The sequence below is a fragment of a genome, unplaced genomic scaffold (genome assembly GCF_019419815.1).
Source record: "Pyrus x bretschneideri cultivar Hongxiangsu unplaced genomic scaffold, Pyrus_bretschneideri_v1 Contig27, whole genome shotgun sequence".
Classification (NCBI taxonomy): domain Eukaryota; kingdom Viridiplantae; phylum Streptophyta; class Magnoliopsida; order Rosales; family Rosaceae; genus Pyrus; species Pyrus x bretschneideri.
Window position 1 is genome coordinate 2,574,942 of NW_025999579.1, and position 16,248 is coordinate 2,591,189.

The 16,248-nt window shown below is 36.1% G+C and overlaps 1 protein-coding gene across 4 annotated transcripts; it reads left to right on the forward strand.

Annotated features, from left to right (window-relative positions):
- Positions 1 to 10,990: 10,990 nt before the first annotated feature.
- On the forward strand, positions 10,991 to 15,961 carry LOC103932999 (cysteine-rich receptor-like protein kinase 10). Of its 4 annotated transcripts, none has more exons than XM_048587855.1 (8): positions 10,991 to 11,874; positions 11,977 to 12,120; positions 12,233 to 12,354; positions 12,516 to 12,726; positions 12,809 to 13,046; positions 13,172 to 13,322; positions 13,405 to 13,678; positions 15,316 to 15,961. In XM_048587855.1, exons 1-8 carry the CDS (start codon positions 11,073 to 11,075, stop codon positions 15,348 to 15,350), a joined length of 1,977 nt encoding a protein of 658 aa, XP_048443812.1. In that variant the 5' UTR covers positions 10,991 to 11,072; the 3' UTR covers positions 15,351 to 15,961. The 4 variants fall into 4 exon arrangements, with proteins under 4 accessions (XP_048443812.1, XP_048443813.1, XP_048443814.1 ...); XM_048587856.1 differs by lacking the exon at positions 15,316 to 15,961 and adding an exon at positions 14,697 to 14,888; XM_048587857.1 differs by lacking the exon at positions 15,316 to 15,961 and adding an exon at positions 14,700 to 14,888.
- Positions 15,962 to 16,248: the final 287 nt, after the last annotated feature.

The following is a 16,248-nucleotide window of genomic DNA, read 5'->3' on the forward strand; positions in this document are numbered from 1 at the left end:
TTCTAAATTTTCTTCTATTGTAGTTCATCATTCTTTTATGATTGGTCATGCATGTTATTCATCATTTCATTGTGTGATTTAATTACTGTAAAAATTCTTTGACTTTTTTATGTACTCTAAATTGCAAGATTAAAATGATTTAGTATTCAGAGCCATAAAGAGGTATGAACCGAACCGAAACAATCATGAATCGGAGAATCATAAGAATTTGGCAATGACTTATGGCTCTAAAATATGATTCAATGAATCGGAGAATCATAAGAATTTGGCAAAGACTTATGGCTCCAAAATATGATTCTTCATCGGAATTCAATATCAGAATTTTGAATGACAACATATCACACACATGTTTAGAACACCAAAAAGACTAAAAATGTTTTATACATTGTAGAGAGACTCAGATCCTCACTTGGTATGAGCTGGAATAGCCTTCAATTTCTTTTCACGTTCAATAGCTTTCTTGACCATATTCTGCTCCTCCTTGTTATCTGGGTGAAAGCTCATTGCCTTTCCTTTCCACAGACTAGCCTCTTTCAGAAGTTTCACAGCCTTGACATCATCTCCTATCTCTGCATAAAGTGGATTGTCATGGTTGAAAGTTGGAGCAGTGTTCTCCATGACCTCTCTGTGCTTCACTTCTACTGAACGCTGGGAATTAGGCATTTTCTGGATTTTGTAGGCACGGTACCAATTTTTCATGCGTTTCCATTCAACGAGAACACCATCCATCAGCTTTCTGATCTTGCCCATGTGATCTTGCATGCAATTACATGAAAGCATGTAAGTCGATCCATCGATCTATACATATATAATATGGAGAGCATCGATCGTTTCTAGGAATGAATTAACAAAGAAATGTAGTCATATATACAAAGAGGAAGGAACATAAAAGGTAAAAAGAGAGATTGATAAACGTATCAGACGTGAAGCTATCTCTGTACGTAGCTCTCCCCCTTCCTTACTTTCTCTATAGCGCTCTCTCTCTCCTCTGTAGCCAATTTCACTTGGAAAGGGATCCTCTCCGAATTCCTTCCACTTAATCTTTCTCATCAAACAATTCGAACCCTTGAAATTTGATCCAACGACTGCAGGCCACTCTAAAAATTATAATAACTTTAGTTGTTTGATCAAATTTCAAAGATCCGAATTATTTGATGAGGAGGATTAGGTGGAAGGGATCCAAAGGATGCCTTTCCAAATGAAATTGGCTACATAGGAGAGAGAGAAAGAGCGCTATAGAGAGAGCAAGGAAGGGAGAAAGCTACGCATAGAGATAGCTTCACGTCTGGTACATTCATCGATCTCTCTTTTTACCTTTTCTGTTCCTTCCTCTGTGTATGTATGACTACATTTCTCTGTTAATTCATTTCTAGAAACAATCGATGCTCTCCGTATTATATATGTATAGATTGATGGATTGACTTACATGCTTTCATGTAATTGCATGCAAGATCACATGGGCAAGATCAGAAAGCTGATGGATGGTGTTCTCGTTGAATGGAAACGCATGAAAAATTGGTACCGTGCCTACAAAATCCAGAAAATGCCTAATTCCCAGCGTTCAGTAGAAGTGAAGCGCAGAGAGGTCATGGACAACACTGCTCCAACTTTCAACCATGACGATCCACTTTATGCAGAGATAGGAGATGATGTCAAGGCTGGAAAACTTCTGAAAGAGGCTGGAAAGGAAAGGCAATGAGCTTTCACCCAAATAACAAGGAGGAGCAAAATATGGTCAAGAAAGCTATTGAACGTGAAAAGAAATTGAAGGCTGTTCCAGCTCATACCAAGTGAGGATCTGAGTCTCTCTACAATGTATAAAACACTTAAGAGCCATTCAATTTAGTCTTTTTGGTGTTCTAAACATGCGTGTGATATGTTGTCATTCAAAATTCTGATATTGAATTCCGATGAAGAATCATATTTTGGAGCCATAAGTCTTTGCCAAATTCTTATGATTCTCCGATTCATTGAATCATATTTTAGAGCCATAAGTCTTTGCCAAATTCTTATGATTCTCCGATTCATGACTGTTTCAGTTTAGTTCATACCTGTTTATGGCTCTGAATACTAAATCATTTTAATCTTGCAATTTAGAGTACATAAAAAAATCAAAGAATTTTTATAGTAATTAAATCACACAATGAAATGATGAATAACATGCATGACCAATCATAAAAGGCTTTTCAAAAGTCCATATTTTGCTCAATTTCGGCCTCAAGATTTAGATTTCCTTTGAAATAACCCTGCAAATATTATTTGTTTGAATGTGGTTCAATATTCTAACGAATTAGGGTGTTGGCTGGGTTTATACCAATGCATTCCAAGTCAGAGAATACATAAACCTTACCCCTCATAAAAGTACGCATGAATCATTCTTTCCGAAATGCTTATTGCAATTGGGTTTTGATCATCTTTTTAGTCCAACCCAAAATACAAATGCCTTCAGCCTTGGTTCATGGGTATGCTAGCAGTGGTTGGTTGCTATAGTTGTTTCCTATAATCTTTAAAGAGGAGAGATTTGAACTTCAGTACGAGAAAACATGCACCGAGTGTCATAACTTACGTGTAATTTTCTTAATTAGGTAACGCGAGACATTTAGATTCAAGAAAGAAATCCAACATCTGACGTATCCTAATAACTAATCAATCCTCATCACTTGGATGATGTTAACATTCTAGCAAAAGCAATTTCAGAATAAAGTTACATATTATGATTACAAAAACTATAAGTGACACTGATATTAACCAGGGTAGGTAAAACATTTCCCAAATAAATAATCTACTTAACCTCACTTCCACGCTCCAATTTTCATTCCTTTGAAGTTTTTTCTCCATGATTCAATTCAAGAGCAGGTAAAATTTTTGTACAAACTGTGTACAATTGTCCGTAGATTACTTTCGCAGTCGGTGAAGTTTGCTGAATGATAAATTTGTGGAGGCATGATTTTGAAAGCAAGCTATGATTCAAGAGCTTGTCTTCATGGTAAAGGTTAGATTACAGAACGAGTGCATTTTTCTCTCACCACTCTACTTATTATTTTTTATGAGTTAAAATTTCGAGACCCGTGTCTATTCACTACAAAAATCTTGAAATTTAAATTCATTCAACAATGATAAATAAAGTGGTAAACATCTTTGCATAACCAAATAAGGCCTTTGCTATAATTAGTGCCTAAACCTCACAAAATTCGACATAAAATATTGATCATTAATAGTTTTAATAAAATATGGGACAAAAATAGTACATTAATAGTGGTGGAGTCAGAGTTCTATTGTGAGGGAGAGCTTTTTAAATACGTGCGGAAAAAAAATTGAACTCATTACATGAGGAGTCGAAGTAATTTTTATAAATTGAAGGACCTATTAAATTTAATAGAGAGAATCAAAAGAATTGGGCAAGACAACTTAGTGGGGTCGTGGAGAGCAGAGTAACCACTAAATTTTTTTAAAAAGAACATACAAAAAAATTACGTGTCACGTAAGAGGGCAAAAAGGAAGTCCGCAAATAATCAATAATTAGGTTAATTTAGAGTTAATATTAAAATCCTTTTTCAAACTCCCATCTACAAACTCACCATTTCATTAAACTATAAAAATAAAACAACAGAATTATTAGAACTAGAAAAAGGCGACGACTCATGACTCAACTTCTTCACGAGGAACAATTCATCTTCCTCATGTCTCATGGCAATTGAAGGCTTGGGGCTGCTGGAAAATTTCATATACCGTACCAAGATGGGCCTATAGTCCTTTAGTGGCTCCGCCCCTGACATGAATGTTATATACGTGTATAATATATCTGCAAATTTGGTCTTGTTATAACCGCACGAAAAAATGAAAATATTTAAAAAAATACATGCATGCGTGTATTGTAAGCAAATCTGGCCTACGTTTGCTCTTCATGTCAATGCCTCTTGCAATTAGGTTGAGGAACTGTTTGGTTTTCAAGTTGTATTGCTCGAGCATTGCATTTCTTTTCAATTCAATAATAATAATATATGCAGACAACGTTTTATTGAATGACTGAAATTAGTCATGCTTATGCATCATGATGCTTGTTCGATCTCCATCAACTCTCCTCCCTTAACAACTAACTAGGGCTGGTTCGGTTGGGATACCGAACCGAAACTAGTATCCCGAATCTCAATCCGAAATTTTTCAGGATGAAACTTTGAAGACCAATCCCAAATCAAACTTTCGGGAATCCCGAAATATTTTCGGGATTTCGGGACAAATCGGAAATCCCAAATTGAAGGAATGCCTGTTATGTACTAGAAGAAGAAAAAGAAGAAACAAAGCAGAAGAGCAAAAAGAAGAAACAAAAACATACAACGAAACAAGTACAAAATGTGCAGAGCTGATTAGGGCACTGTTCATGGTAATTTAACACGTTAACCCTAAACCCATCTACGAAAACAAGGTTTCTCCAAACAAACTAAACGAGAAGAGAAACAGGGCTCAATTTGTGATAGCAGGATGGCACAAGCGACGTGGACAAAAATGATCCTAAAAGGTCTTCGCAAACATTTCGCAGACCTCAATCCGGAAAAGAGAAAAACATCAGGAGACAGAACGGAGCCATTTGCGTGTGAAAAAACTTATAACTACGTGTTAAAAGGATTCTTTTGGCAAATGCTTTTACATCTGTGACAACTGCATCTGCAAATGCAAACCTTTTGAAGCTGAAGAAACAAAGTGGTAAGTTAAGAGCAACATCACCTGCTAATTCAAATGTGTATGACAAAAATGAATTTTATTAAATGAACAGAATTACAGAACTATGGTACAGGCTGTATTACAGAATATAAAGGGATATCACCATGAAAACTTTAGCAACTTTTGGCAAAAGCTCTCAGTGGATGCACGGCATTTCAGATGCATTAGCCATTATGTGATCTGGACTGTGAAGATATGGACCACCAATCTATGTTCTAACTCTCTCGCTTAACCTTGGGCTCTCTAGTTATGAAATTGAACATAAATACGAAGAGTGTTGCAGGGATTTAAACACGGAGATCTTCCACTCTAAGACCATTCGAACCCTAAATTAAATTTCAAACCCTAAATGAATTCCAAAATTTACCTGATTTGGGGAAGAATCGGTGCACAATGAGGAATGAGAAGTCGAGAATTAGAGAGAGAGAGAATCGCGAGAGAGAGCGGTGGCCGTGGCTTTGTGTGGAGAAGGAAGGCTCCAGCCGCTCCACAGTGAGGGATGAGAAGTCGAAAGAGAGATATCAGATCTGAGAGAAATCGGCGAGGATGACTGGATGAGAGAGCAGGTTGAGCGGTGAGGTGAGTTTGACAGAGAGAGTGAGTAACTGAGTGAGGGTTTTATTTGGATTCAACGGTTGAGATTAAATCTCAACCAAATTCGATGGTTGTTACAATTCTAAATATATATTTAAAATTAAATAATATATATATTTTTTATTTCAGTTCGGGATTAGCATACGAATAAAAATGTAAGACCAATTCCAGTACCGAAATTTCGGGATCGGTTCGGGATTGGATACCGAAATTTTCGGGATTTTTGGTTTGGGTTTTTTGGGTTCAGTTTGGAAATTTCAGTATTTCTTTGCACTCTTATCCAAAAATATCTAATTTTGGCATAACCAAGATCTTCAGGGTTGATCAAACTCAAGCAAACACAAATATTATTGTCGGAACATAGTAAGTTTCTCCCTTTTCTTCCTTTCTTTTCACACAGCCGCCTCTTCTTTGCATTATCTATACTAATGAATTTGTCAAACTTTCCTATCTCAACTTGTAGTGGTTATATGTCTCCAGAGTATGCAATGCACGGGCAATTTTCTGTCAAATCCAATCTGTATAATTTCGGTGTTTTAGTGCTAGAATTATTAGTGGCAAGAAGAACAGTAACTTCTTTCAGACTGATGCAGCTGAGGACCTCGCAAGCCATGTAAGCTTAAAATGAAAAGTGTAGTGTTCTGTTCTCCTGCATTGACATAGCATCATGAGTTAAACTATTGAGTTTTATGCAAGCTTGGAAGTTATGGAGAGACAGGACATCTTTGGAATTGTTGGATCCATGTCTAAGAGACTCTTATTTAAGGACTGAAGTAATCAGATGCATCCACATCGGCTTACTTTGTGTTCAGGAAGATCCGGTTGACAGGCCTCCAATGCAATCAGTAGTTTTTATGCTTAATCTGACATTACCTAAACAACCGGCATTTTTCCTTCGAAGCAGAGCAGTGGGGAACACGTCAAAGATAATGCTGGAGTCTGATCAATCTATCAGCAAGTCATCTTCGTCTGTCTATGAAGGATCTATCATTGAAGTATACCCTAGATAGCATGCATAAATAAGGCCTTTGGATCTATTGTAATATATGTTTATCAACCTATTGCTTTGCAATTCATGGATTAGAATTTTATATATACATGTGAGCAGCAGCTGATCCAGAATTATAAATGGGTAAAAGCATTTAATGTTTTTTTTAAACCTCAATATCCAAGTATTCATAAACCATAATATTTAGGATTATAATGTAAAAGTTACTTGAAATTTGAGGAATGAAAATATGGCTTGGTGGCAAAATGGCCGCATGTGGTGGCGGGGTTGGGGGGTTAGGGTGGCTCAGTGGCTGTGCAATTTGGGAGTTGATATGACAGTGATTTCAGTTCTTTTTTGGAGGGGAGTAATCGGGGGTGGGTGTGGATATAAGGAGGTTTATTGTTGTTTTGTTTCTTTTAAAAATATTTGAGAAAAAAGGAGAACTAATACATTGCAGCCAGTTGTATATAATAAAATATAATCACCGTATAGTCAGCTAAACCTAATTCAAATTCTGATGGGCAAGAAATCAAGAGTGCGGTTGTTTAGGCTCATTAATTTTTATTGGACTGAATTAGATTAGTTACTAATGAAGGTGTGCTATTCACACACTGCTTTTTACTTCTCACACACTTGTTAATTTTTGTCATTTAATTTATTTTAATTCATCTAATTCGACAATTGTAAATCAAAAGAATGAGAAGTAAAAATATTTGGTAGGCACAAAGATTAAGTTTAATGGGAGTAACCCAACTAGCTCCGACGGCCTCCCTCGCTAAAAGTTCTCATCGAAACCCCCCAAATATCACAGGACTGCTTAGACTCCCACGTTGCTTTGTCTGCCTTGTACGAATCTACAAGATCTTCAATCCCCCCGAAAAAAATGATCTTTTCCCATCTGGGTCGGTGATTTGGGGTCTTCCGCCATCTGGGTCTATTGGTATCTCAGTTCACACACACACATCGCTCTCTCTCTCTGTCTCTCTCTCTCTCTCTCTCACAAACGACCTGAATTTTCTCACCTACCAAACACCCCACTTCCGCTGATTCTTCCCCCATCAGTCACGTTCCGTCGCGGGAAGTCAATATCCAACTCCGCCGTTTTCAGCAAACCATGGTCTTAATCTGATACGACAAACAAAGTAAGCAATTAGTAGGAACTGAGGATTTTGAAAGGTGTTTAGTTGGTGAGAAAATAGAGAAAGAAAATGAAATGGCAATTAATAGGAACTGAGGAATTCCATGAAAGCAAATGAGATTTTGAAAGGTGTTTGGTTGGTTGAATTCTCTGCAAATGGGAATTCTATGAAAGCAAACATTCAGGCCAAGCTTGATGAAGCAAAGAGCCAGAGAGGTTTGAGGTTAGGACGGAGAAAAAAAGGGGAGAGTACAGAGAGGCAGATAACGAAGACTCTGTTCTTTTATGCAAATTCATAATTATTTTAGTACATTGCAAATTTATTTTGCGACATAAAAATTAAAGGGGTAGGTTAATTACATTAACATCTATTGAGGTTATCCTTTTTTCACAAAACCTCTTTAGGTTTGAAACATTACATCAACATCCCTTCACGTTTTAATTCACCTTCGCATCCACCCCTTAAGAATCCTTTAAGGACGATATTACCCTTGTAGTTAATTATTAAAAACAAAATTTATAGATAAATAAATAAAAAATTACATTTAAACATTAGGAAAAAAACCCAAAGAAATACTCTTGCAAGATTTATCAATGTGGGAAATCGGCATCTAGCTTCTCCAGAGGCTATTGATTTTCTAGACAAGCTTTTTCGTTATGATCAGCAAAAAAATCCTTACAGCAAGAGAATCAATGGCTATGCATGTTATTGAATCCAATCCTTCAGTAAAAAAGACCTTGTAAAATATGCCCCTTTGTCTTTGGGTGGAGCCTATGAATAGTATGAGATCAACGAAGGAAAATATTTTTCTAACTTAGGATGTTCACTGCATCCCTCATTTTTAAAGTTTTATATTATTACTTGAGAGAGAAAACGCGGCCGCGGGGCGGGGCGGGGTGGGCCCCACTGGTTGGGTATGCTTGCTAAGCAATTGCAAGGGGAGAAGAGATACGATATATATGCATTTAGGGTGCCGGCTAAGAAATTGGCAGGGATGAAGGATCCAATGATATAAGACACGTATCTAGGGTTTCATTTTATTTTTTAATTTGTTAATATAATTTCTTTATTTTGATTTTGTTTTTCCATTTATTTATTAAAAAAATTATTTTTAACTAATTAACTACAAGGTTAATTTTGTCCTTAAGGGGTAGATGTGAAAGTGAATTAAAACGTCAAGGAGTGTGAGCGTAATGTTTCAAACCTGAAAGGGTTTTGTGAAAAAAGGATAAACCTCAAGGGGTGATAGTGTAATTAATCCTTCTGAAGACTAAAGAAGTTTCGAAAGCGTTAATTGAACATGTCCAATAGCACAAGTTGATTACATCAATTGATTAAGACAGTTTCAGCCCCTTATACTCAAGCTCAAGTTTAAGACTAGTAGCCTTGTAAAAAGAAAAAAAGAAAAAAAAAAAATTCAAAGATGTTGAATATTTGAGGAGAAAAAAAAGGCAAGAAGAGTTTGGCTAAAATTTCCAGTCAACTCAACTTTCCAGTCAACTCAACTCTTAGGACAAAACTTGTCTGCTGGTTCAAACATTTCTTTCAATTCATGACTACATTTCAATCATGAGCAGATCACTTTGAAAAACCAAACAAAGAAGAAAGGTGACAACGAAGAAACCGTCAAACACGGTTTGAAAAACCAAACAAAGAAGAAAGGTGACAACGAAGAAACCGTCAAACACGGGTTAAAGGTATAACAGCTAACCTAAACATTTCTTATGTGCACAAGGTACGTACAAGGTGGGATTAATCAAAACAATATTAGGGAAATTAAAATTTTAAATTAAAAAATATATCACCAATAAAAAATAAGCACGTTAACCAACATAGTTTAATTATCAACAACTATATATTCTAGTTTAAAATTTTGGTATCCTTACCTTTGTTTTTTGGAAACATTTTTGCTTACCACCATTTAGTGTAGTGTATGCTCACCATCCTATTTATCACCGTTAGATGAGTTTGAATTTCGAAATTCATGTAGTGAATATGCACAAATCTTAAAATTTAAACTCATCTAGCGATGATAATTAAAGTGGTGAGCATACACCACAATAAATAGTGGTGAGCAAAAATATACTCTCTTTTTTTCACCAATAAACAATTGGCCATTGGACAGAATAGTGCAACTTTTACAAGTTGCAAGCACTTATTAAACAACAATGGCATTGAGATTAAAATATGGTGGGTAATTCTAAAGAAAATAAATTTATAGATAAAGTTTACAAATTAAATAATGTGTTACCAATATGAATGAGTACATTATTAATGCTTAAGTCATAATTCAATTATCAACTTCTATATCATTTAATTTGTAAAATGTTGTTTACAAATTTAGTCTTTCTAGAATTATCCAAATCCGGTTGTATGAGAGTAGATGTGGCATTTTAAACTTGACCCGTTAATCCGACCCAACCCGTTAAAAAGAGTATTTGGATGAATGTTTAATGGATTGGATGGTTAACGGGTCAACCCGTTAAATAATGGATCATTTTAAGTGAATAAGTGAAACCTGCTAACAACCCGTTATTTAACGGGTTGGATTTGGATGCTCACTTCTCTTTCCGTCAGCCGCCCACCGCCCACCTCCGCTTTTCCATCCTTTCTGGGTTCATTTTCACTCTCTCTGTCTCTCCTCCTTCCGCCTACATAGCTACAATATCATCAGCTTCCAAGGAAATAAACATTGAATTTTATTTATTAATTCATCACCTATATATATATATATATATATATGAGTAATGCTATTCTTACCATAATTTTATACCGTATTTCTTTACCATCTTGGATGACAAATGAGTTGGATAAGCTACATCATTTAATTTCAATATTTTTATTAACTAAAACACTTAAATAATCTTATATGGTAGAAGAAGACTCATCGTATACCACAATCATCATTTAATTACAATCTTTTAATTAATTATTGATTAACATTTTGAAATTAAATGCTAATTAATTTAGATGATGTGGCTCTCCATATCACATACCATCCGGTATATAATTGTGCAACAAAAATATGATAAGAATAACTGTATATGTGTGTGTATATATATATCTCTCTCTCTTTCAATCAATTATTTTTATTTCATTTTCCCGGGCAGACCCTCCGACCTTCCCTTTGCTCCTCTTTTGGGACATGACAGAAGAAGGATAACCATACAAAAAGGGGATGACAGAAGAAGGATTACCATACAAAAAAGCAACAAATGCCCAGATCGATTATAATGATTTAATAATAATACGTAAACATATGTATTATAATGATTTAATAATTAAATAATAATATACCATACATACCTTGCAGATGGGAAATTTTTAATGTAAACGAATATGCATTCTCTTATTTTTGCAAAAAAAAAAAATAATAATAATAATAAAATAAAATGTTAACAGGTGTTAACAGATAAAACAGATGAATTATTAGATTAATGAGTTGAATTTGAGTAACCTGTTAGATTAACAGGTCAGATTCAACCCATTCCAAACTCAGTCAACCCAGCCCGTACGTTTACAGGTCTATTTAATGAGAGGAACTCTTCTGGTGAACACTCAAAACTGAAAGTCAAGCTACCACTCCTGCATTGCTTTTGTTGTTACTCAATACAAAAACCTATGATTTTATGATCAATCATCAAAAAATGAAAAACATTACTACCCTTCTTTTGATTATTTCCGTTTTTACTCTGCTCAGCTTTCCGACCAGTACGGAAGCTGATTACCTGACTCAACTCTGCCCAAACACCACCACCTTCACCCCAAACTCCACCTTCCAGTCCAATCTCAACCGCCTCCTCTCCGCCCTCTCCTCCAACGCTAACCGCTCCACCGGTTTCTACAACGCCACAGTCCAAACCACAAACAACGCCGTCTACGGCCTTTTCCTCTGCCGCGGCGACGTCGTGGGCACCGACGCTTGCGAAACCTGTGTCGCCACCGCAATCGCCGAGGCCCCACAACTCTGCTCCTTTAAAAAACAGGTGGTGATCTGGTACGACGACTGCATGCTACGCTATTCCAACGAGTCATTCTTCTCCACCGCCTCCCCGTTGACCCCCCTGTACATGTGGGACAAGGGTAACGCCACCGACCAGACTCGGTTCGACCAGGTGGTGGCGACGAGTATGAACGAGGTGGCTACCGAGGCTGCCAACGACGCCAACAAGTTCGCTACAAAAAAAGAGAACGTCAGTGATCTGATTCACCTGTACATCCTTGGACAGTGCACACAGGACCTGTCCGCGCCTGCTTGCGACTATTGCATTAGGCTTGTCATAGTGGAATGGATGATTTGTTGTAGAACAAAGCTAGCGGTACGCCTTCTGCATCCGAGTTGTAACGTTAGGTATGCAAACTACCCCTTCTACGCCCAGAACGCCACAGCCCCTGAGCCTGCACCAGGGGCTCCTCCTCCTCCGCCTAAAGGTAAAGCGAACAAACATTTTAAAACTTTTAGAAGCCCCAGTCAAGTAATTTCTGGTATTATGAGATTAGTTCATTGGAAAATATTTTTTGTTTATTTTACAGGAAAAAGCAAAATCCCAACTGTTACAGTTGTTGCCATTGTTGTACCAATATCTGTATCTGTGCTACTCATTGTTGTTGGGTACTGCTGCATAACTAGGAGAGCAAGAAAGAAGTACAATCAAGCAGCAGCAGACGAACCAAGCGGTAAACAAATATATTCTTCTGCAATTCTCCTCTTGTTTATTCTCGTTTATTCTCCTTTCATTTATTCCTCGTCTATAAACATTATGCTTCTATGGTTTGGTTGGTTGTGCAGGTGACAATGACATTACTACTGTCGGGTCTTTGCAATTTGATTTTGCTGCCATCCAAGCAGCCACGAACAATTTCTCCGATGATCACAAGTTAGGCGAAGGCGGTTTCGGTAAAGTTTACAAGGTATGTTAATCTGTATATGATATGAGTGCTCCTTCAGGTCTACAAAGTTCCAATTTATATGCATGCAAAATCTGAAAAATTTTGGAGCCTCAGAAGTTGTCCATGAATGCCATGAATGCCATGAGTGGACATTCCATTGTTTGATTGAAGTTTTCTCGCAGGGTATACTTTCAAACGGTCAAGAAGTAGCTGTGAAGAGGCTATCAAGGAACTCTGACCAAGGCACGGAAGAGTTTAAGAATGAGATGGTATTGGTAGTCAAGCTTCAACACCGAAATCTGGTTAGGCTATCGGGATTCTGCTTGGAAGGCCAAGAAAAGATTCTTATTTATGAATTTGTGCCCAACAAAAGCCTAGACTGTTTCCTATTTGGTTTGTACACTCAGAAATCTAATAGTCTTTCCCTATTGCAATAGCAGTTCGTCAATGATAACTTGATTTTGATGATTTGCAGACCTTGAGAGACAAGGGCAATTGGATTGGTCAAGACGTTACAAGATTATTTCAGGAATTGCTCGAGGAATCATGTACCTACATGAAGATTCCCGACTTAGAATTATACATCGTGATCTCAAAGCTAGCAACATATTGTTAGATGGGGAGATGCATCCAAAAATATCTGATTTTGGCATGGCTAGGATATTTGGGGTTAATCAAACTCAAGCAAACACAAATAGAATTGTTGGAACATTGTAAGTTACCTATTTCATTCTTTTCTCACGACCACTTTTGTTTTGCAATTATCAAATTGAATCTGAAATGTTCTCTCGTTACAGCTTTGTCATAATTTCTATACTGATGGTTGTGCTCCTTGTAGTGGTTATATGTCTCCCGAGTATGTAAGACACGGACATTTTTCTGTCAAGTCCGATCTATATAGTTTTGGTGTTTTAGTGCTAGAAATCATCAGTGGCAAGAAGAACAGTGAATTCTTTCAGACTGATGCAACTGAGGACCTCATGAGCCATGTAAGCTTAAAATGAAAAGTGTAGTGTTCTGTTCTCTTGCATTGACATAGCATCATGAATTAAACTTTGGAATTTTATGTAGGCTTGGAAGTTATGGAGAGATGGGGCACCTTTGGAATTGTTGGATCCGTGTCTAAGAGACTTTTATTCGAGGACTGAAGTAATCAGATGCATCCACATCGGCTTACTTTGTGTTCAGGAAGATCCAGCTGATAGGCCGACAATGCAATCAGTAGTTCTCATGCTCAGTAGCTACTCTCTTACTCTGCCATCACCTCAACAACCAGCATTTTTTCTCCAAAGCAGAGCAATGGAAAACATGTCGGAGGCAACACTGGACTCCACTCAATCTATCAGTAAGTCATCTCCATCCGTTTATGAAGGATCCATCACTGAAGTATACCCTAGATAGTGTGAATAAATAAGCTGTTGTTGCTACGTATTGTAATATCCGCTTATATATACAATCGCATAAAATTCTACTAGTGCTCGGACTCTACATCTATTTATATTTATTTGTTAGAAAACATGAAACTTGACAACGATGATTGACCATTGTTAGGATTGAAAACATCAAAGATGCAAATGTAATATGTATCCTGAATTTCACCAATATCTTGATTTTTCACATAACGTGATTGATAGGGTCTAGTGAGGCCTTTAATCGGTAATAACCGAATTAAACATTTTGATACTTACTATCGTAACGATCATTTTCCAGCATCTTCCTCAAATTGTACATTCTATTTTTTTCCATGTATTATTTAGCAAGTACAGACTTACATAGAGTATAAAATGAAGATTGTGTTCTTTTCTGTAAATTTAGTCTCTGAAGTATCATCTGAGTGAAAATTGGGTCACTGAACTATTTTTTTTCTTCAAAAATATCAATCATTGAATTATAAAAATTTGCCAATTACATCCTTAATATTATATTCGAAGCTACTATTTTCAATTTTGCATCAATTTAAGTCACGTTACTTGCATGTGATACACATTGGAGGGTTGATTGGTAATTGTTCATAAAGAAATAGTGTATGGAGTTAACTTTTGAGGATAAATTATACGTTAGATTTGTAACCTATATGAAATGTTAAGGACTTATAGGCGAAAAAAGGATGGTATTACACTTCAAAGTGTCTCAAGTGACTTAAGTTGACGAAAAATTGGATAAAATAGCTTTGAATATAATAGTAGGGATGCAATTAGCAATGCTTAATGAATTTAGGGACTTATTTTACCAAAAAGTAATTCAGGGACCTAATTTTCATTGAGGTAATAGTTCAGGGACTAAGTTGGCATTTCACCCTTGTTATTCTTAAGCTACTCTGTCAATCTGCCATTAACTAAACAACCGGCATTTTTCCTCCGAAGTAGAGCAGTAGGGAACACATCAAAGACAACTCTGGAATTCGATCAATCTATCAGCAAGTCATCTCCGTTCGTTGATGAAAGATCTATCACTGAAGTATACCCTAGATAGTGTGCATAAATAAAGTGTTAGGATATATTGTAATATATGTTTATCAACCTACCGCTTTGCAATCTATGGATTAGAATTATATATATATATATATATATATATATATATGAGCAGCGACGGATTCAAGATTTATAATCAATGAGTTGATAAAAATGTTTAATTTTTTTAAACCTCAATTTCAATTTCATAAACCATAAATTTGGGATTATAATTTAAAAGTTACTTGAAATTTTAGGGATGAAAATATGAGAGAGGAAAGAGTAGTGGCTCGGTGGCAAAATGGCCGCATGTGGTGGCGGGTTTGGGGGGTTATGGTGGCTCCTGTCCTATTTGGGAGATGATATGACAGTGATTTGGACTTTTTTTGGGGGGGGGGAAGTAGTCGGGGTTGGGTGTGGATACAAGGAGGTTCATTGTTTTTTTTTTTTTCTTTTAAAACATTTGTAAAAGAAAACGAGAACTAAAGATCAGGTTCAAAATCATGTCGTTTTAAAAGGCTTGTGCGTTCAGTATGCAGAAACATCAACTTCAGGCAATTCATTTAGTCATTTCGTCAAAAGATGGTGGGCACCAAAGCGTCACCAACTAGACAATCAAGGGGGTCACTTGGAGTTGATCCCAAACCATTTTTTTGGCCTTAACAGGGTCAAGTTTGGCTAGGGGACAAAAACAATTAATTTTTCTTTTTGTACCTGCATACTTAGATTACACACTAATAAAATGATGAATAATAACTTATGCAGTCCCTTTTTAAGGGAATGATATAAAAATGGGGATTAGTTTGTGAGGTTCATTTCAAATCGAATTGTTTATTTTATAAGTCTTGATTTATAGATTATTGTTGTAAAAATTTATTTCAATCTGAACCATTTACCTATTTAATTGTCTCGATGAAGAACATAGTGTTTGTCAATTTCTTTGAACTCAATTAGATACTTCAAATATTTCCAATTTATCTAATATTTTGCAAGGATAATCTATGAGGTGCAACTTAAAAATAGACTGTTCAGATCATTAAAGTTTGATGTAGTTGTGTCAATCCTAACAATTTGCCTATTTAATTGTCTCGATGAAACTTCAGTGTTTTTTAGAACATAGTGTTTGTTAATTCTTTGAACTCAATTAGATGCCTCAAATATTTACAGTTTATCTAATATTTTGCAAAGATAATCTATGATGTGCAACTTAAAAAATATATGATTTGAATCGTTAAAATTCGATGTAGTGTGAGTCTCACAACTAATTCCTATATTTTTAAAAGAATAGAGATCCGGCAAGTAAATGGTTGACCTACTTTGTCATTTTATTATAATTAAGAAATTTATAATCATGCCATACAAATGTTGTTGCATGAGCAGATGGAAAACTTGCAAGGTAAATTACGTTGATGAGATAACCAATAACCCTATGACAAGTACTAAATAATATATATATATATATATA

Coding starts and splice junctions, on each gene's coding strand:
- LOC103932999 (XM_048587854.1), top strand. CDS start 11,073: ATGATCAATCATCAAAAAATGAAAAACATTACTACCCTTCTTTTGATT. Junction 11,875..11,976: donor TCCTCCTCCTCCGCCTAAAG/GTAAAGCGAACA, acceptor TTTATTTTACAG/GAAAAAGCAAAATCCCAACT. Junction 12,121..12,232: donor AGCAGCAGACGAACCAAGCG/GTAAACAAATAT, acceptor TTGGTTGTGCAG/GTGACAATGACATTACTACT.